At 34.3% G+C, this 22,749-nt stretch overlaps 1 protein-coding gene across 4 annotated transcripts; it reads right to left on the reverse strand.

Annotated features, from left to right (window-relative positions):
* Positions 1 to 4,218: 4,218 nt before the first annotated feature.
* On the reverse strand, positions 4,219 to 10,813 carry LOC113707345 (SNF1-related protein kinase regulatory subunit beta-3). Of its 4 annotated transcripts, none has more exons than XM_027229639.2 (4): positions 10,663 to 10,813; positions 10,197 to 10,254; positions 4,824 to 4,922; positions 4,219 to 4,751 (listed from the first exon to the last, which is right to left on the reverse strand). In XM_027229639.2, the coding sequence occupies exons 3-4, from the start codon at positions 4,848 to 4,850 to the stop codon at positions 4,428 to 4,430; spliced, it is 351 nt and encodes a 116-aa protein (XP_027085440.1). In that variant the 5' UTR covers positions 4,851 to 4,922; positions 10,197 to 10,254; positions 10,663 to 10,813; the 3' UTR covers positions 4,219 to 4,427. The 4 variants fall into 4 exon arrangements, with proteins under 4 accessions (XP_027085440.1, XP_027085449.1, XP_027085426.1 ...); XM_027229648.2 differs by having other exon boundaries at positions 4,824 to 4,909; positions 10,192 to 10,254; XM_027229625.2 differs by having other exon boundaries at positions 10,192 to 10,254; positions 10,663 to 10,812.
* Between the last annotated feature and the right edge of the window lie 11,936 nt (positions 10,814 to 22,749).

Raw genomic sequence — 22,749 nt, forward strand, 5'->3', positions numbered from 1 at the left:
TTGTTATGTTGCTGTGGGAAGAAGTCATACATATGGGGCTTATATAGTGGTAGGAGTTTGACATTTTTCATGGCCTCCCTGAGCTTATGGAGATTCCCAATGGCTACTTTGAAAATTTGGAGATTAAATAATAGGATTCCATTTCGCCACATCCATTCTAATGAACAGTATCAGTCTCATCGTATATCCCAAAGGATCCATTCTTGTGAAGTGCCGTATCTACCCTTTTGTTTCCTTGAATTAATGCAGTTTAGGATTGAATTTTTCTTTAGAAACCATTTCGCTGAGAATAGTAGTAAAATTATCAGCATATATATGGAGATATATTGGGGGAGGGTAGGCAACTTGCAAGTCAATTTGCCGCTGGGGTTATGAATCCTACAAGTGTCAAAAATAATGGGTTTGTTTGGATATTGTAAGTTATTTGAGATATTTTTACTGTAGCATTTTTTGTGATGTGATGTATGTGAGATAAAAAAGTAATTGAGAAGATAAAAAGGTGTATTGGCAAAATAATGCACACTCAAATTACGACATTATTTTGGAAATTGTCAAAAATTTCTCCCAGGCCAATCAAAAAATGCACACTCAAATTACGGCAAAATAATTGCATAGGAGAGGTTTCGAGCATAACATCAATTAATGAATGTAGAATGAAATTTAATCGTTTTATCCGACGTCATTAATTGTGCCACTATATATATATCTTTTCAAAGGTCAAATGAAAGAAGTTTGCTTATTAGCAATTTGTGTTGTTGACATCATGTTAGGTTGCCGGGTTGATGCAGACATAAATCATATCAAATGTGTTTCCTTAACCTTTCACAACCCTTTAGAGGTTTTCAATTGTAGTATTAATTATTAACTTAAAAATTGCTCAGAACCGACTCAAAATGCGGTTGTGATTGTCTGGAAACTGTAGGGGCAAAGAGTTGATTTTTTTCGCGTCTCACAAATTATACGAGTTTTGGGTTTCGGCCTTTAATTTCACACTTTTGGGATTCAAATCAAAATGTTCAAACTCAATTTACAATATTATATTATTAGTTTTTGGGTTCAAATCGAGGTCAGTCCAAACTTATAATTAAATACATATTATATATAATATATATTTTATAATTATGAATTACTATATATTTATATATAAATTATTAAAATTTTATGTAATAATATGTATAATTATAAATTATAGATATTAGTATATATTTTATATATACAATTATACTCGTATATGAACCCAAACCTTACCAGATTTGAGTTTGACATGGCCTCACACTTAATTCGCATTTAATATTTAAACCCTAACTCTGCTCAACCCAATTAAAACTTAAACTCAATAGACTTCTTTTGAGTTGAACGGTCCAACGCCATTGACAGTCCTATCAATATTACACTTAAAGATGAACATGTTATCCACTTGAGCTTAGTATATAAACTCTTCACAGCATATGATTATTGTATAAAATTTCTCCACAAAGTCCCTTCAGTTACCAAGTATAAAGAGGGACTTTTAATTGAATTTGTTCTTTTTTTTGTAATTTTCTCTTGGACTATGGAAAAGAACGGATTTCTTAGTTAATTTTTATATCTTGGCTCTGGTTTGTTGATAGCTATGCTTCAAAATTGATATTTGGGTGACGTTCATAAAATTATATACCACATATTATTCGATATTGTCTATAAAAAGCTTTGTTTATGTTCGTCAAATACTCGAGGAATCTTGTGCAAATAATCTTCTTAAGAGAAAAAGTTTGAATGATCCTAACTTTCAACAAATGTGCACCCCCAAAACAAAAAAAAAAAGGATATGTAGAGTAATTTTGAAGGCTAATGATCACAATCAAAGTTCTCTTTCCCTGTTCCAGTTTTTATTGTGTTTCTCTTGAACTGTGGAGATGATAAAGCTTACATTATCATATACTGGAAAGATAAAGGCACAACTTTGATTGTCTCATTCGGCAATACTTTCACACTACATATTACGGATATAGGTAAAAGGGGTTACATTTTGCACTTAAATCAGACATGACTTGGAGTAGAATTTGGTGGAGTTGGTGCAGAGGCGACGCGCTTTCCCCTCTCTGAACTGCTATTTTCAGCAAATTTGAGACTCCCCTGATGCATTCCCTTCTGTTTTTCCTCCTCAGTGTATTCAGAGGTCTAATAACGTTCTTCAGTTCCCTTGGCCACATCTTTTGATGGAGGAAAAAACATGCTAAAACGATAATATTACAGCATCCACCTATTGTAGACAGATTCCTAAAACGATAATATTGTTTATACCTCAATAATGTGCAGCATATTACAAAAATCAAGGGTCAAATGAGTTGTATAGAATCAGCTATTTCTCTGACCATTTCCTGTGTACGGAAATAATGGATATATTATCTGAGATAAGAGTTTGTTCCTTGGAAGTCTTGAATCTTTTGGGATGTGTAATTTCAAGGTCAACTGATAAACTTATCATCAAACATACATGTTGGCTGCTTATCATCCTTCTGTGCGGGAAGGTAGATGTAGACATAACCTATACGATATGCCACATTGTACCCTTTCGTAAAATCTGAGAGTTCTTTAGGAGTATATAAATTTGAGAATTTGGTCTGATTGGAGATGAAGAAGTTTGAGTTAGTCATGATGACATGTTTACATTATTGTTTGCATTGTTGTTAGGGGCTGGGAACTGCGTAAAGACTTCCATGCATGATCCTTATGTCCTTGTGCATATACTTGCTCTTATCTGAAGATAAGAGTGAAAAAAACACTATCTACAGAACATTATTATTCTTTGGCCGAATCATTGCTCTATTATCATAGAAAGGCTATAATGTTCAATTAATAATGGCCATAATATTGGTACTAGTCTACCACCTTGAATCGGGGGAAAAAAAAAAAGCCATAAAAAACCAGAGCAGGATACTTGGATGGCTCTCTCTTTCTTTGTTTTTCCTTTCTTCACATTATTCTTTCTATTCCTTTTTCTTCATTTAAAGAAAAAAAAAAAGAATCCCTTTAAGTCCTTGTTTTTACCCGGTGAGCATGACATCATGTCGGCAAAATAACCGTGAAAATGCTTAATCATTTTTTCTTCACAAGTCATTTGTATGGATCATGTATGTATCAGGGTCTTAGAAGATTTCATGGTGTTTTCTGCAGACCTAATCCCCTAGAGACACACTGGAAAATTTTCTGTTTCAGGTAAAGCAGAGTTACCGAAAATTATACAACGGAGATCAGTACGTTAACTTTATTTCTTCCAATTTTTGGATTGTTTGATATGCAAAAAATCCTTCAGGACTCTATTTACTTGCACAGAGATAGCCAATCTTCTCTCCTTACCCAGTAAACAATGGTCTATGCTGCATTGCCGGAATCATGGTAATTCGACTAGAAGTTCATATACAATCTGAGGATACATGTTCCTAATCCAATTCGAGAAAGCTGGAGAGGACAAATTTAAGCATTCGAACTTATAGATGCCATGCAGCTAACAGCATTAAACTCTGCTTTCTTAAATTGGAGCTATTATCTTTACAATCCAATACAAAAAGTCTCCAAGAATTTGCTGCCAATTCTATTCAAAACAGAAATACGTCTCCAGCAAATGGCAGCAAACACTCTCTGTTTTTTGAGAGAACTTTGCATTGATTAAGTTTGTCATTCCACCACCACATCCACACTCAGGTACTCCCGTTGACTTATCTGTTTTCTCCACAATCATTGCACGACTTCATCCCAGCTTTTGTCAAGAGGACCGACAATTGCAATATTGCATCGACACGTACTAGCCTCTTATCCACTTCATCTCGTAGCATTGACAATTTTCAGAGCACACGTAAACCTCGTGGATGACTAATAGCCATGCTGGATCAGTTGAAGAAATATAAGAAAGGGATGATCAATAAATAACATCTCAATCAGTTTTTAAGTTTATTGCCTGTTATAGTCTTGACATATCAATGGTCACTAGAATCAGAGGATCCCAATTGACGGCAATTACAGTTGCAGCAGATATCCTTTCCTTCGGCTTAATTCCGACCAATGCAGCAGAGACCCTTCTGCTCAATTATTTATGGCGGCTGGTATCAAGAGACTGTCTCACTTTAGGAGAAATATTTTCAGTTTGCATCTAACAGGTTTGCATGCTCATCAACAAAAGAAGACTTTTCTAACGCCCCAGTAATGCAGAAGTACATCTGTAGTTTTCTAGAACCAAACTAAAGAGTAAAATGCTTCACCTACATTAATCTAGGCCAAAATTACATAGTATTTTAGAAATCATAACAATTCAAGTTCCAAAGAAATCATCCTATGTTTACCAGCACCTCTGAGGGAATAAAATATTGCTGCTAATTTTTCACTTATCTATCTATCAATCACAATATGGAGAAACATGCCTCCACAACAGTTTGTACATTAAGGAAGTCTTAAGTACTCCCACTTCCCCTTCTTTGAACTGGTTTATAAAGCACGACTGTGACAAATTTAGAGCGAAAGCGATGGGTGACCCCAAGTGCAACCACAGAGCGAGGAGTCTCCCTGTTCTGTAGGTAAAGATGGTTCAGGGTAACATTCTGTGGCAGCGGAAGGGACACAGAAGGATCTCTAGTTGGTGGGCAGTTAAGCATGGTCTGTTGCAGATGAGGGGGGACGAAAGGTGGTTCCCGTCCCTCATCTTCATTCCCAGGGTACACGTTGTTGTAACTTGAATCAGGGGACCTTGGAACCTCAAATCCTACAACAGTTGCATCCTGCGCAGCAAGTAAACGTTTAGGAACAGAAGGTTTAATCAAAACATTCACTGACCAAGTTTTTGAGCTTACTTGATCATCACGGCATGGGTGGCTCATTCTCAGAAATGGAGATGCAAACAGGAACAAAAACAAATTTGCCAGCAAATGTAGCTTGCCTGAATGAAGAACCTGAAACAGATTAATTTCTAGTGTCAGCATTGTGGAAATGTTTCATAAAAAGCACATATCAAGTACTCAATCCAGATATACAAACAACGTGGCATAACCTCATTTAAACTGAACTGGAATCAGATTTTGCAACAGACATCTACATTTACATGTTAGTTCATGTCTGCTCAGAAAGTAGAAAGTTCTGGTTTAGTTCAACACAAAAACAGATAGAACAGTAGTACAACTGTACAACCAAGACATTTCGAGGTTCTTTGCATCCCTTTGCAAGTGTAAGGTAAATACGAAACTACAAGGCAAGTAGAAGCTTTTCACAAAATTAAAGCTATTATTCCTTAAAACAAGGCAACCAAATACTCAGGTATCTGGATGCATCTGAAAATTCCAGCTTCGACCGCAACAAAAAATGCAAGTAATTGCACGCATGCTCCATTTACCAGAATGAGATTATCTTATCCTTCTAGAAGAGGATAATATAAAGTTCAAGAGAAAAAATAAAGGCAACAAACAAGTCTATAACAAAATTCCTACCGAAAATTTTAGCTTAATCCCAGACCATTCCAATGGGGTGATTTGGTCTAGACCTGGACATTGACAAGCTTATCATACGCCTTCATTTTACCACTTGTTTCAAGCCTTAGACCACCAAGCTGCCTATTTATAGCAACCATTTGAGCTCGCCTTAATATCACTCAGACAAGAAGTTCTGGCCAAGCTTCTAGCCCCTTATTGTCACGTTTGTTGTTAACTGCAAGCCATCCTACATATTGGTACCCACTAGAAGAAAAGGAATGAAATTTTCTTTGGCAGGTCTCAAAGCACACAACAGATTCTAAAAGCCCAGTGCTGGACGTCAAGAACCCTAGACACAGATCAGAAAAAGATAACCAAGTTCTGCGGTCATCAGTGGGTACATTATCCTATACAATACTTCCAACTACACAAGTCTTTATATCTAATTGTTAGCCCCTTATTTCCTTATTATTAAGGACAAAATTCCAGTTTAAGAAGCTTCACTTTCTAAAGGAAAACTTACCAAAAATTACAAGAGGAGAAACTCCAGTCTTAGGGTAAGGAATCTTAACTGAACAAATGAAGAACAGAAAACAAAAAATAGAAAAAATAAGAGAATGAAGAGAGGCAGAGAGAAGCCAAAAGAACACTAACAATTAGCTGAATGTAAGGCAATATATCAGCCTTTCCAACCAAATAAATGACTTCCACAAGGTGCTGCTTTCTACCTTTCACCTCATCTCTAGTCTCTAGAGACACAACTAGAAGCTATATGTTCATATAAAAAGAATTGTTGGTGATATGTGTAATATAGCTTGACTAAGTTCTGGCCTTTTTTGGCTGGCCAAAAGATGTAGTCACTGCTGATACAAAAACTAACCAAATTTGTACACAATAATGTAGAAATTTGAAAGTTATTCCCTCCGTTCAGATTAATCACTTTTCAGGTTCTCAACTTTCATGGAAAGTCTAATGATCATGTGGGTCAGGGGGCATTTGATAATAAAACTTCCAATGATCATGTGGTCAGGTTGCATTTGGTAATCAAACTTCTATCCTCTAGTTCAAAATATCAACTGAAAAGGATAGTGCATTGAAAGGTGGCTATTATAAAGTACATGAGACAAGTTCTTAACTTTTCTTATTAACTTTCATAACAAGAATACACTATTCAACATTCAAAAATGAAAAGTGTGACATCAACAATTGGCCGTCATAATGCCTTTGATTCTCACAATCCTTATGGCTTAGAGAAAATTCTGAACAGATGGCCAATGTTAAGAAAGAATAGATTTGAAAGAAGTAGTCAGGTGGACTTGAAGATGAAGGAAACTTCTCCAATCTCAATTGCATTTGACACGACCACTGGACATAATCAATGTCATTTTACTTCCTCCCTCAGGACAAAGCACTTTCAGACCCAACTATAGAATATCAACAACAGGACAAGCAAGGTGTCTGACAAGAGATAGAGATGCGTGAAAATTGCTATTTCCCATCTCACAACAATAAGTCATTTAGGTGAGTTCAAAACTCATATTTTGTTGTTGCACCTGGATCTTTTTTTTTTTTTTGGGGTTTTGGGGGAGAGGAGGGGGGGGGGGGTGGGGAGAGGGGTTGTACTCCAATCCAAGATATTGAGATGCACTGCTCTTGGGATCCATGTTGCCTACACGTGACATGCCCTTACAGGTTACTGCATCCTGTAGAGGAATGCAGCCCTCCATTACAAAACAAACCAGATCTCAAGCCATACATATCCATTAGCATTCAAACACCAGAATCTTTACCCAAGTTGATTGTAGGTACATTTCAAACATCTTAAAATCCAGACACAAGAGTTATTTTTGAAACCTTTAGAGTTAGTATTAAATATTATTCAATGCCTTGACCAGTACACCTAGGTTTTCTATTAAACTACTGAAATTGAAGGGAGCCACTGTCATGCCGAGGCATTGTGGAAATACAAAAATGAATCTACATCGTTGGCCAGTGTCACACATTTTGCCTCCGCCAACTTGCCAAATTATGTAATGTACATGATCAAGTGACCTCAAGGCACCTACTTATTTAGAGAAAATGTTGATCTAACCTACCCATACAACTCTCAAAAAATATTGTACTGGGGACAAAAATATCATAGCGCATTCTACTGCATTCAAGAAAAAAGAATCCAGCTTTGCAAATATCAAAAATCCTACATAATAGATCTTCAAGCTGTCTGATGCAGGTTAGAGCTCGTCAGGTGATATGACAGCATCATTGACATTGATATATTAATTCTAGATGCTCGTCCTAAAATTTCCAACAAGCCAAACATCTGATAATTTTCTTTTGAATGTCAGTAGATTGATGAAATCATGTTTTCTTCCCACAATTTTCACATAGTTAGAACTATCAGCATCTACAAATGCAGGTCACACAAAAGCCCCAGTAATGTTAAATGCCACCCTGTGTTATGTTCATTAGCATGACATATTGTCCTTTACTCTTCTAGTTTTGCAAAGTCCTATGCATAATGAAAAATGTGAGACAGGACAAGCATAACAGAAGCATTTATATTTGGTCCCCTTGTCAGAAAAATGACCAGGTAATAGGAACTAACCAAAAGCATGATAAGTTCCAAGCACTCAAATTTTCCACTTGTGTTAGCCACCTAAAAGCTTGGAAAAAATTAGAAGCATAGCCTATTGGGAGACCAAACAATGGACAAGAACCCAAGTGTCTAAATTTTTTAACCATATAAACTTAACACAATTCCTCAAAATGATTTTATGATCCAAATAGGGAAAAATGTTGAACTCATTTAGCAGTCAATTAATTTAATAAGCTAAAATACAATATTTAGCAGTTCCATTACACTTTGAAATGCCACAACTAATCTTCAAGGCACAAGCTATACAAATAAGACAAGCTCATTTAGCCCATCATAGTCCACTTTCCAAGATGGTCCAACATCATCCGCTACACAATCTTTTCAATTTACAACAGCTGAAAATGTTTATGCAATTAGACAATAGGACCATGTGCTAAACTTGGGTACCCCTCCCATTCCTAATATTTTGAACAGCCTATCCACCTGCAATCAGGAATTGATCTGTGTCTATCTATGAGCACTTTTCAAGTGCCATCATATGACTTAGGTAGGATGACAAAATTAGTCCAGTTCGGAAAGGCTAGATAGAAAGATTTGTGCTGACTTGTACAAATATATATGCAGGTAATCAGACACATGAAAGGCAGTAATAAAGTAATCAATAACCTTACTCGGCTTTCCTATTAAAGTTGCATAGAAAACAGAAGTCTATGATATTCCTCAAAAATCTGTCAGCCAGCCAGCCGTTCATATAATGAATACAAAACAATGGACTCCGTGAAAAGCTACATGTGTAACTCACATTTCAAATAAAGATATTCATCTTACATACAGGGCATCAGTTCTTGCAACACCTGGAAGAATTTACTTGATGCAAGTAATGGAATGTGTGTGATTCTTTATGACAGCTGTTTCGCCAAAAGCAAGAAATTGACACGTATTAATCAATTTGACAAGTCAGAAAATATATCTTGCTAACTTAGAAGAGATTCTCGCCGCATGGTACCACAACTCAGTTTTCATGCAACTCAAAACTGTCCTTGAAAAGAGTATAATAAGCCACTTCCACCTAGATAAGCATGTCATTCTAAAACACATGGAGCAGGCTAATATGCATAACCGACAATGCTTTAGAGAAGTTGACCAAGAGATCTAGGGAGACTAGGTACATGGCTTTATTTATATCAGCATTGTGTCAATCAGAATTAGAAGTTAATTAAAGCCATGTCTAGATATATGCTAAAATTGACAAACTAAACATCCAAAAATAATATATAACCAAAGAGTGACAAGCCAAAAACCACACCTAGTGGCGAGAATGGAGACTGGTAAGGATCACTAATACATCGAGTCAATGGTTGACATGGATCCTTGGAATTTTAAGTCTCCGAACAAGCAATAAGACTTGTAATATCAAACTTGATAAGTCCTAAAAGCTATCATCCGAACTTAGAAGCAATTCTCTACTTTTCTTGCCACATGGTACCAGAGCTCATTCTCCATGCAGGTTAATAACAGTCCTTGAAAGTACATTAAAGATACTTTCACCAACAGATGCTTCTAATCATAAAACATGTGCAATGAGCTAATGCAAGGTAACCAAAAATTATTTAACGATGGTTTACAAGGCTTTGGAATAGTGAACCTAACTGACATCACCATAAAAAACCAAAGAAGTGTTCCTACATTGCTTTAATTATCATTTTCAAATAAGAGAACTTAAACTATATCAATCTAATCCAAGTCTAGTTAAATGCCAAAGTTGACTACAAAAAAAAGGCCATAAACAATATAATAGCTGAAAATACACCAACTAGAAAGAATTAGAGACTGGTAAGGATCACTAAGATAGCAAGTCATGGTTGACAAGGACTTCAGCGTCTCCGTTTTCCTTTCCCTGTTCACAAGCACTTCTAGTAGTTCTTTTCCGCTTCCTAATTTATTCTCAGTTAGCAATTCCATCAACCAAATTATTCATTTCCGAGAATAGGAAGAAAAAAAAAAGTCCCACCACAACATTTTCAACAAGCACCGAAGACTGAGCAACATCAAAGAACTAAAAATCTCTTTGCATCAGGATATCAACAGTAAAACATTTAAAAAAAAAAAAGGACAACATTATCACCATAAATTTTACATAGACAAATTAGTACAGCTGACCTTACTAATATCTAGCCGGGCACCTCAGATGTCAGCAGCAGCTTCCCAAAACAATCGTCCTCTCTGAAAAATTGATAACATGGAAGAATCAAGAATCAATTTTGAAACCAATTATGGCAGGTCCAACAACTTATCTGCATAATTCAGGTTACTCTTAATTTTAGCCCATGTAAGATTTCCCAAAACTCATCCAATGAAAACATTCCTCCAACAAAAAAGACCCAAAAAAAGAAAACCTTAAAATCCCTATTAAGTAAGAAAATTTTTTTTTTGAGATATGGGCTAGGTGCGACCACGAATTGAAATCACTCAAAAGGTGAAAAGACGGTGAAGAGTTCAAAATAGAATTCCAAAACAAAACACAACTAACAAAACAAAAAAAAATGCTCAAGTGAAATGGAAGGGAAAAACGGAAAAGCAATTTTTAGTGTAGCTTACATGCAACTATGGGAAAGGAAGTAGCAAAAATACCTTGAAGATTCCGCCGAGACGAATGAGAATCATTCATATACACCTTGGTGTGTGCTTTAATGATATATGAATATATTTTTTAAATGAGGAAAAAGAAATAGAGCAAGTAAGCTGAAATTTATAGGGAAAAAAGTCTGGAACTTTGGCAGATGAGAATGTGAAAATGGGCCTGGAAATCAAAATGTACTACTTAGTTGGACTTTTCTGAGATCTGAGGCCTACATTCGTGATCATTTGTATGTTTTGGTTTTCTGAAGTGAGGATCTAAGGGCCCAATTTGGCTTAACCACTTGGTGGGAGGGATCGACAGAACTGGGAAGACATAAGTTGGCGTATATGGGAGTATAATATTTCACTTTTGGACATTGTTAATGGCACTTTAATTTTTTTTTCGCTGTCCCTATAACATTAGTTTTTTTTTTGGGTCATATTTTATGTAGGAGTAGTTGTTCTTTTTGATTTTGTGATATGAGAGTAGATCAATTTAACTTTTAAGTGCTTATCTATGGAGTGTCTTTTGCAGTAAATAATAATTATAAAAGAGGAGGGTTGGCTTGGACGTTAAGGTAGAAGAGATTGTAAGGAAAGGGTCTTGAACATCTTGAATTTAAGATATTTTACTTTGATATAAAAAAATAGTAAAATGCCAAAAAATAGTAAATAATGTGAATTTTTTTTTCTTTTGTTGAAGGGATAAAGAGACTAAAAAGAAATTTTTATTTTTTTTATCTTATTAATTTGAACACAAATACATACGCATGCACAAAATAAAGCAGCTGACTTGTAGATATTGAGTGATATCTGAAATGTAATTTTACATTAAGAAAAGAAAAAAAGAATTCCAAATTTAATTTCTTACGAAAAGAGTAGCTCACTTTTACTACTCTCTCCCTTTATACTCCTTTTTTTCTTTTAATATATAAGAGGATCAACAGTGATTTATCACCTATTTTCTCCAGAACTCGAATCCTTAACCTCTTGATTAGAGACGAAGCGCCTTATCAGCTAATTTTTCTTTCGTTGTCACATTGTACGTTGTAGGCTTGCTCACTTCTACTTCTCATTCCAACAAAAACAAACCCTATTGGAGGATGCTACTAAAATGTAAAAAGTCATACCTATTGATTTAATTGCCAATATTTTTGCAAGTATGAGTCACAAATCTGGGTGCAGAGGGTCTTAATTAGCATCTTCCGCCTTGTTATTCCCCGGCTGACTCGACCACTCTGTGCTGTTTCTAATTTTCATTGCATGATTAGCAGATGGAGATCTTTTACTACTACTTTTCGAGGCGAGGCAAAGGCAATCCTCGAAGAAGTGCTTCCTTCAAACCACTTGTCAAAAAGCCAGTAGATGAGATGCCCAATAACGTATGCAATTTAACACCTTTTGAGGATGAAATGGATTAATTAACTCTGGTATTTTATTGTACGAATGGATACTACTAGTTGTGTATGATAAAACAAGAAGATTTATCCTGACTCATTGGTTTCTCAGTACTTTGGAAGAGATCATCATAGAAAAAGATGTGCCGTATAAATTTATAATATATAATAACAATTGGTCGCCTTTTGATGATGGATATGGATGAATTCCCATTAGTTTAATTATTGAAACGGATTAAGATCTGCAAATTCTTAATTAAAAAGGTTTGCTTCATTGCTCCACTGCTGGCATCTTGTTCTGTGTGCATTTGCTTTCTCTTCGACTGGCTACTAAAAACACTACAGTTTTAAATAGTAAACTAACGAATATTTAACCGGTTAATTAGTTTGGATCTAACTGATAGATTCCATCCTGGTCCTAGAGTACGAGAAATGTTGATTCAGGTGACAGCAATTGCAAAGCTCCAGCCATGTGTGAGTCTGTTTCTTTGCAGCATCTTTTTCCTTGAAAATGTGATCTTCAATTTAACTACAGTAGTTCCTTAATTCTAGTCATCAATCAACGCGGAATGTTAGTAGTCGAAATGGGATGGTGTCTCAGCACCTATAAATTTAGTAGTATTATGCTTCTAAAAACTCTAGAGGTATAGGATGTCATAATTAAATAAGAGTAAATCTTTTATATATACTGATAGTGTATACACTTTCACTGTTGGATCCATGATACATTTGTAATAGTTGGAGTTCAAATTCAAATTTTGTATAGTTGTCATTCATCCAATGCTGACAGCGTATATACTGTCAGTGTAGGAAAAATTAATCCATTAAACAAATTAAAATAGATGATTTTGTAGCTGAACGTTTAAAATATTTTGAAATAAATTCCTAATAAATTAATCTCCACTAAAAACATCCAGAGTGAGTGATGTATGTGAAATAAATTTTTCGGTGACAGCTTAGTAATTAGTATCATCTTCTTGTCTGGAGATACCAAAGATACCACACTATTAATCAAAACAAAATACACGTTCAATTGTCGGACAAATTTATATTAATCTTTCACTGTTTTGCAGCATGGTGTCCAAGAATGTGCGTAACCCTAAAAATACACCTTGGGGGATCACCTACTTTCAAGAAACAGCCATGCTCTCTGGTCCTCCAACTACTCCCTCCTTTTCAATGGTGTAAAACTGGAAAGTTGTAAGGTACGCTGTACACTAATAGACGGCTTTGTTATCTACAAATAGACGATAAACTTTTCAATTTCTTGAAGGGTATCAATTGGTACAAATTTAATCATGGGAATCTTTCCTTGTATATGTGGCATGAATTTGATCATTACTCTACCTTAATGATGTACAGCATAGATTTTATTCAAACAGAAGAAGAATAGATTTTATTTGACGAGGGAACATATATGCTAAACTAGCGGACTTAAGGCTGTGCTTAGCACAGCCCATGCCCACTTAAAATTTCAAGAACAATTAAGTAGAAATCATTCTTTCGCATAAAATCAATAGAAGACAAAAGTAGAATATATGCCCACTTATGTGTATTACTAAATACAAGAGTAAATCTTTATCCTATCACTAAATATTAATTAGTAATTAGTGATTTGGTTAACTAACTATAAAATTTTAATGGAAGTTGATACATTGGAGTTTAGCTTAACAATTAAATTTGAAATTCTTATTTATTTCAATATTGTTTAAGAATTGAGATTATGACTTAGAACTTAGGATTATGAACCCTTTTTTTTTGCATATCATGTTTGTTTGAGTAAGTCGATTAATTTTGTTGAAAAACATATGGGATATTATTTTGTTATAACAATTTTTTTAGAGAAAATTAAAATATTTTAACTCACTACTGATTCTCCGATCCAATTTATCAAACTAAGGTTTGGACAGTAATTGTATATGGGTCTTAAAATCAATTCCCAAATTACCAAAAATTGTTTTACCGAATTTTCGATTATTGACCAATAAATACCCATAAATATAAGAGCCAGATTTGTTTGATTTTGTACAAACAAAAGGCCAAAAAAAATGCAATGGCAAGAATAGCAATGTCCAAGAAATATTAGCAAACTACTTGTCAAACTATTACGAAGCCACGTGACGAGCAAGGAGGCAAAGCACGAAAGTTCACTTCTTTCTTATATAATAGGTAGATAGAAATACGTGCCCGTATGCAGGTTTGTTTTCAACATGGTGATGTACATTTGAAGCATAGCATCTTGTTTGATTGAGTCTCTTCTGCTTTGACGTTTCAGGGCTTATCAGAGTCATGGTTTCCATTAAATCTCCTCAATTAGTCAATTATGTCTCTAACTACTCTGCAAATATTATTGATAATTGAACTCGTATTGTTCTTGACTTCTTTCCACATGTTTTAGAATTTAATTTTAGAAGATGTTTTAGATGATACAGTTGGGTTGGTAATTAACAGGAGTACCCCCCCCCCCCCCCTCTTTTTTGGCACGGGTACAATTAGTCAATATAGTATCTCCTTCAAACTAGTTCTGCTCTGTGCATATGCTTTCCCCTCAACTAGCATCTAAAGCAATTTTAAATAGTAAGAATGAATATTTAACCGGTTAATTAGTTTGGATTTGACGAACGGAATCAACCCTAGTCCTACACTAGGAGAAATATTGATTCAGGTGATAACAATTACCAAACTCCAGCCATGTGTGAGTCTGTTTCTTTGCAGTATCTTTTTTCTTGATAATGTGATTTTCAATTTAACTACATGAGTTCCTGAATGCTACTCATTCATCAAGGTTGCATGTTGGTTTCCTCAAAAAAAAAAAAAAAAAAAGTTGCACGTTAGTTGAAATGGGATGGTGTCAGTACTTATTTTTAAAAAAAACACTATATTACTTTTTGTAAAATGATGAATATGAAATTAAAAAAAATAATTGAAAAACGTGTTTACAATACAATCAAATAATGCTTTTACAAATAAGCACCAATCCCCCTGTTAGATTATTAGTTCCCTGGGTGGCTTCAAGAGTTGCGGGCTTTTGAGGTATACCTGGAATTAAGGGTTAGTGATTTAATTCTGATTTCTTCTGTTGAAAAAAAAAAAAAAGCACCAATCCAAATACACTCACTATTACCCTTCTAAAAACACTAGAGGTATAGGATGTCTAAATTAAAAGAAAGGACGATTTTGTAGCTGAAAGCTTAAAATGTTTAGAAATAGATTCCTCAATGACAAATAAATTATGTAATCTCCATTGGAAACAGTAATATTATCTCACAGATATCATAACACAAAAAGTGTTATAATAATTATTTCAAATAATATTTTCAATAATGCTCTATTCAAACCGTGGGTATCATCCCCTTGTCTGTAGATATGATTAATCAAAACAAAATACGCATCCAATTGTCGGACAGATTTATATTTAATCTTTCATCGTTTAGCAGCTAGGATGGTGTCCAAGAATGCGCGTAACCCTAAAACACCTTGTCGAAAACCTATTTTAAGAAACAATCATGCCCTCCAACTACTCCATCGCTTTCAAAGCTGTAGAACTGGAAATCTATCTGATATCTAAGAATAAGACGGCTTCGTTACCTATAAATAGACGAAATAGTTTCGCTTTTCTACGGTATTTTTTGTACTTTAATGATGTATATAAATTTGATTCAAATAGAAAAAGTACAATTAATTTGAGGAGGGAGCATGCTAAAAATAGGTGCACATATGCAGGTTTTCAATATTGCGATGATGTACATTTGAAGTAAAGCACCTTATTTGAGTCTTTTATGTTTTCTTATAGTTTACTAAATCAATTTGTACTGTTTCTTTCCGTATTTTAGAACTTAACTTAGTTGTAAAAGATGTTTTAGATGGTACGATTGGTTTGGCACTTCTAGTGCTTTTACGAGTACAACTACAATCAAATAGGTTTGTTTGGATAGTGGATTATTTCCCTAAATATATTTGCTTACATCACTATTACAATTTTTAATACAGTTTTTTATCTTTTCAATTACCTTTTTATCTCACATATATCACATCACAAAAAGTGCTACAGTAAAAATATCTTAAATAATTTACAATCCAAAAATGTTGTATCTCTTTCAAACTAAACTAGTTCCTTTTTTCATACTTGGATAAAAGATTATTTGAAATAATTTTTAAAAAAAATATTGTAATACGTTTTTTATGTAATGTATATGAGATAAAAAATTGATGATGTATGTAAATCAATGTGTGTAAATAAAATGTAAAAAAGGTGCAAGTCAAACAAATTTCTATGTGGAGGGTGGTACTAAAGGAGGATGGTACTAAAAGAGGTTGCGAGATTGGACCGCCTAGGCAGTTGACACTACTATTTACCTTCTTTAAATTCGTTCAAACTACTAATTCGGTCTTAGCATGTCTGGCTACCATTGTTTTGGTTTGACGAATTCTTTAACTATATGAAGTATGTAGACATCTAGTAAACTAGCCACAAAAATCTTTAATTTTTTCTGTTTTCTCTTTCTTTATTTTTTTGGTAGTAAAAATCTATTTTTTTTTTTGGAAAATGAATAATTTGGAGAACTAATTGACCATTTTCTTGAATTCGAGAAGGCTGGTGAGATACCAAATTTTGCATTTTGACACAATTATAAGAGTCGACTTTTCTGTTTGGATTATTATTTTTAGAAATTCTCGTAGAAAGAAGTATTAATATGATTTGATGTATATGAGATAAAAAATATGGTTCAAAAATCTGTTTACAATAAATGTAAAAAAAATTTTGTTAGAAAACTACAATCCAAATATATATATATATATTTTTGTCGAACACGATAGATTCTATTTTACACATATTCCTACTCAAAAGAATCAAGAGAAAAGTTGGAGGAATTAAATCACCATCGATCTAAATGGATGTTTACGCATTCCTTGATGAAATTTTTTTAAAAATCTTGAATTAGGATGCAGGCCAATGAAAGCCAAACATAGCTCCTTAGCCTCGTTTGGACAGCTATTTTTCGACGAAAAATTGCGTCATTTTTTATGATTACATTTCTCTATTACATTTTTTTTCTCACATACATCGAATCGCTACAATAATTTTTCTACAAAAAAATCCAAGAAAATACAACCCAAACAAACTTGGTACCATCATCGGGTGAGGTGAATTGATTTTGAGCAAAATGTTGCTAACCCCCAAATGAAAATGGACCGCAAAGTCCTTCAAGGACATGAATTTTTTTTTTTTTTTTTTTTTTTTTTTTTTTTTTTTTGCGCAGTAGGGTATCTGGGCCCATGGACTGGTAATACCGTACGGCCCAACTAATCCCTACTGCGGGCTGGGAGCGGCTCGCCCCAAGCGTCACCAGCCTCGGTAATGCCGGGATTCGACCCCTGGACGTGGCTCTCCCCCAACTGGGACTACAACCACGGAGCCGAACCCGGAAGGGCTTCAAGGACATGAATTAGTTGCAATAAATACATATAATCATTGTACTTTCTCCTTCAGTAGCTAGCTAGGCAGCTGCCCGGAAATGATTTGAGACGTTACCAAGAATTTTTTTTCTCAAAAAGTTTCCTTTCTTTATCTTTATTTAGAAAATGATTTGTAAGATACCAATATACCATATGAGGCAGACATTTAAGAAATCATTGAGTAGCAACTAGCAAACGGGACCAGGAGGAGAAGAAACACACAAGAGCCACCTGGTTATATTTCCGACCGCATACAATGAACTGATGATGATTCCAATTTCTAAGGCTTCTCTTTCTCTAGTTTTCATTGAAGTAACGCATACCGGAATTTAATGCATATATAAAGTAGACGTAAAACTGATTGAGGGCCACAATATTTAGTTCCAATTACGTAACAATTCTTCCAAACCCTTACGTCACTAACAGTTGTGTTGAAATGCATAGATGCGTGGGCACATTACATGGAGATTAATGCAGCTACGTAAGACCTTTTACAAGTTATGGACTAAAGTGAAGGAAAGATTGCGGCAGATAGACGTTGGGTAGTACGTATTCTGACGAGAAAGCCATGCATCCATCATCCAGACATTTGTGCCATACCTTTCTTGAATTTCCCTTTTTTATATCAAGAGATGGTTATATATATCACAAGCCAAGTTCTTCTCCCCTGGCTAATAATGATAATAATATCTCAATTGAGTTACATGCATGTTTGCTGAAAATTATTGCAAGTCATCAAAAGCCAATTTCCAAGTTGATTGGTCTCACTTTATGAAAGCTTGACCAATATGGATATACATACATTAATTTGGTACCAGTGATGAGTGAACTATTTTTGGGGAGTGGTTTTTTTTTTGGAGAAGGGGGGGGGGGGGGGGGTTTACGTAGAATTGTATAGAATTTAATAGGGATTAAAGAATATAATTTTTGAAATTTCTTATATTTTTCGGATCTATTATAATTGTTAAATAATAGATTTGTAATTTTTAATGCATGTTTAACCTGCCACCAGAATAGTGATGTAAATCAAATCGTGTTGGATGATTTTTAACAATTTGTTAACAAAATTTATTTTTTACAAAAAAATAATAATTAGATGCGATTGATTGATAGAGACTTCAAATTCCTTTTACTTGCTTACGATAGGTTTTGACACAACGGAATAATAAGAAATTAAATAGATTAATCAATGTTGGCTTTTATTGTAACCTAAAATTTCCCACTAGCCAATATTCTTTTTTCTGTTTCGCCTAATGTTTCTTAACTCATATTCTTGAAAATAAAAAAAAATAAGAAAATTATATATTCAACTTTGTACTTGCTCAAGGGCCTGCACGTAATTTTCAAAAGAAAATTTGTATCCACAAACTAAAAAGGAGATCGATTGGACCGAACGTTTGTGCTCGAACTCAAGCTTAGGAAATCTAATTCGAGTTTTCTTCATCTTATATGTAGTATGGATTCTTCCCATTTCGATTATATTGATGGTACATAGTACTTTGTGAAATAAAACTACCATTTGTCACTAAACTTGGAGTAGATGTTTCTTCACTCGTCTACAGCACCTTAAATTAGTAACAAAATTCTCCAAAAGATCTCCGGGTTGAAAGATTACAATTCATCCTATGGGCTGCACTTGTAGCAAGTGATGCTCTCTCCGATCCTCCCCCATTTTTTCTATCCTCCAACCATAGTCGCATCGATATTTCGACTATGAAGTTCTAAGTTTATACAATTAGGTAATCATATGGAATCTTAATTATACTACCTTTTTAATATGTAAACTATGAGAGTACTAACCACAATCTGTATTTTAAGATTTGTATTTTTTTTCTTTAAGGGTAATCATAAGTCGAATTTCAAAGGGGAAATAATAAGTTATCTTGCCATTTAAATGTATGATGATAAAAATAACCAAGGGGAGAATAGATGTGTTCATTGGAGTTCAATCTTGAATGATAACAGTGACAGAAGAGGTCCTACGTATAAGGCCTACCAAATGTTTTTTCGGCCAGCATCTAATTTTCAACTTATTCAGCAAAGCTTTACACGTAATAAAACAAAAGATGCAACTACTAGTCAAGAATCCTATTGATTGAAAATCGCTAAATCCAGGGTACCCTGTCCCAACTTTTATACTTCGAAGTCGGATCGTTTGATATTATAAAGTTCTTGTGTGTGTGTGTGTGTGTGTGTGTGTTGGGGGGGGGGGGGGGGGGGACTATGACTGCATCATAGTTATTAAACCCTTCACATGTCAACCCTGCAAGCTCGTTGGTTTAATGGGTTAGCGGTTTAATTGTAGGTTCATCGGTTGAACCAATAGTTATATAATGTTGTAACATTATTAAAAATAATAGGGTAAAATGCCAAAAAACTCTATTTAGTTTGTCAAATATTCAATTTAACTCCCTCTGATTTGAAACTTTACACTATAGTTTCCTGTGGTTTCAACTAAATTGAAAATTGGACGGAAAGCATCAAATCTAACTATTGTATGTGAAATGTCAATATTGTCCCTACATAAATGAACTCACTGTGATTTGTTAAGTGTTCAATTTAACTCCTTCTGATTCGAAAACTACACTATAACTCCTTACGATTTTGATTAAATTGAAAATTGAACGGAAAGCATTTCGCATATAACATGCGTAATATTGACATTTCACGTATAACTGTTAAAATTGATGCTCTCCGTCCAATTTTTAATTTAGTTGAAACGACAGAAAGTTGTAGTGTATGTTTCCAAATCAAAGTAAGTTAAATTGAACATTTAGCAAATTACAGGGAATATTTTGATATTTTACCCAAAATAATATAGTTGTTTAATTGGTAGTTGAAGCATCAAGTTTATGAGATTTTATCAGTTAAACCTACAGGTTATTGATTGGTCAACAGATTCCTCCCTGATTCGGTCTAACTACTAACCTAGCTTAATTACATGATCAGTCCACCAAATTGATCGGTTGAACCGCTAGCTTGGGTTTAATAACAATGCTCTCCATCTAACAAAATTACGAGAATTAGATGTCTTATTACAAAATCTTATTGTACTTATTTCGAAATGATCATAAGTATTGAATCATTTGAGGTTTAAAACAATTTCGAGCCGTAAAAAAAAACTTCATCCATTCATTGAAATATAAATTTGTCAAATTTAATTATCTTAATTTAGTGATAGAAGAATGTTAAAAAAACAAAACCAAGTGTTACAAAGGTTCAAAAGTGTATGAAAGTACAGTTTCACTAAAATGTATAAAGTAAAAGGCATTGTATACACATTACACTATCATAACTGAGAGATTTGCGCCAAAATAAAAATGCAATTCATGAGGAGAACACCTCCCCTGGTTTAGATAACACAAATTATTATACTAATTATACGAATGAACAGATAAATAACACCAATTATTCTCTTTTTAATCTACCACTGTCACGAGTTGTTGGGGGGAGCATGCCATATGCGGTTGGATGGTTTGGTTATGAAACGAAGACAAAAGTGGTCGTGGGCATATCGTCCGGGCCCTGCCGCCGCCCCCTCCCACGCGTCCCCGCTCAATCACGTGGCACCCCATGGCCCATTGCCACGAGCTCACCGGCCTCCTCCAACAGCTCCCCGTGCCTCCCATGTGAACCCCCTTCCCCACAAGATCTCTAACCGTCCGTCCTTAGGTATCGGTTTTAGCTATCTCCTTTACATTTGGCGTGTTTTATTATATCTAGGTGGCTAAGGTTGTTTAATGTCCATTAATTTTCTTTTTTAATAAAGGAGAGTTAATAAATCCAAAATTTCTTTCTTACAATTTCTCTCACGTTATTACCCAACTTAACCCTCCATCATGTCCATTAAATTTAATTTTACCTATTCTGCAAAAGTTATTTCAATCATTTTCTTTATTTGGCTCATGTCCTACCCTTGATTTTAAATGATTTTAAGTTGGAAAATCCATATTTCCATCAAGTTGTCCTTTTACAAATAAGTTTTCTATAAGTATCCCATTTGGATTGTTATTTTTAGAAGTTTTTGTAAAAACATATATTGTAGCGATTTGATATATGTGAGATAAAAAGGTAATTGAAAAATTTGTTCATAAAAAACGTAAAATTTTTTTTATGAAAACCGACAATCCAAACAAATTAAATATACAAAGTAAATCTAGTTGAAGTTATTGTTGTTTATTCTTCAATTTAGCTTTAAGATGATTCTAAGCTTTTTAAAAACAGGAGGAGCATTATTCAAGCTAGGTTTTTATTTCCAAATTATTAACAAAAGCAAACAACTTTTCCAATGTTTATAATTTTTTAAAAAACTTCAAATTTTAAACAACATAGAGGTCCATAGAAGTAATATAGTAGTAGGACTAAATGTATGTGTAATGGACCCCATTTCTGCCTCCTTCACCGTCTTAATTCCGGCAATTAATGATGAGCTGTGTCTTCTCATGAAACTATGGGTCCAAAAGAAAAAGTCAAGATATTTCAATATTCCACTCCAAGAACAAAAGATGCAGTTGTAGAGAAATAATTGAGATCATTTGTGCATATGTAGGAGATTCTTCATCGTGGAATGGTTAAGGGAAAAAATTATCGTTATTTGTTGGTAAATATCGTTACTTGTAGCACAATAATAATTCTACCCTTTGACCGAAGAAACTTTACTCCAATAGTTATATAGTTAAGTCTCGAAGGATTAGAAGTCATAAGTTATTTGTAAATTTAATTGTGTTACGTTAAGCTCTTATCACTTGTTTATAAAGATTTTAGCTTGGTTCTTGAAACTCAATTCAGCTAATATAAATATTTATCACGTGTGACTTTGAGGTTCCCGATTCAACTCTCAAACCCTTCGTTTAGAATCTCCCCTGGAAATAAGAAAGATTCTAGGTTGGTGTATCTCTATTTTGCTAATTACGCTGATGGTTCTTGTTTTTCGTGTTGCCCACAAAACAAACAATAGACATTTCAACATCTTGCATGAAATTGTTTGCTTGTGAAATTTATAGGATTGGAAAGTCCACAAGTTAAACAAAGGATAGTACTTTATTTGCTACACATGCCTTCATGGGCATGAGGAATAAAATTGAAAAAGAATGGTCTCAAGTTAAATAAGCTCACAATCCTAGGCATAATTGAACGAAATTGCCCTCATAATTAAAATTTCAAACAACTCGCCTAGCTGGGAACAAAATATCACACAACTAACAATATAAAGATTAAAAGTTCCTTGAACCTAATCGCTTGTATC

This window comes from Coffea arabica, chromosome 1e, assembly GCF_036785885.1.
Source record: "Coffea arabica cultivar ET-39 chromosome 1e, Coffea Arabica ET-39 HiFi, whole genome shotgun sequence".
Classification (NCBI taxonomy): domain Eukaryota; kingdom Viridiplantae; phylum Streptophyta; class Magnoliopsida; order Gentianales; family Rubiaceae; genus Coffea; species Coffea arabica.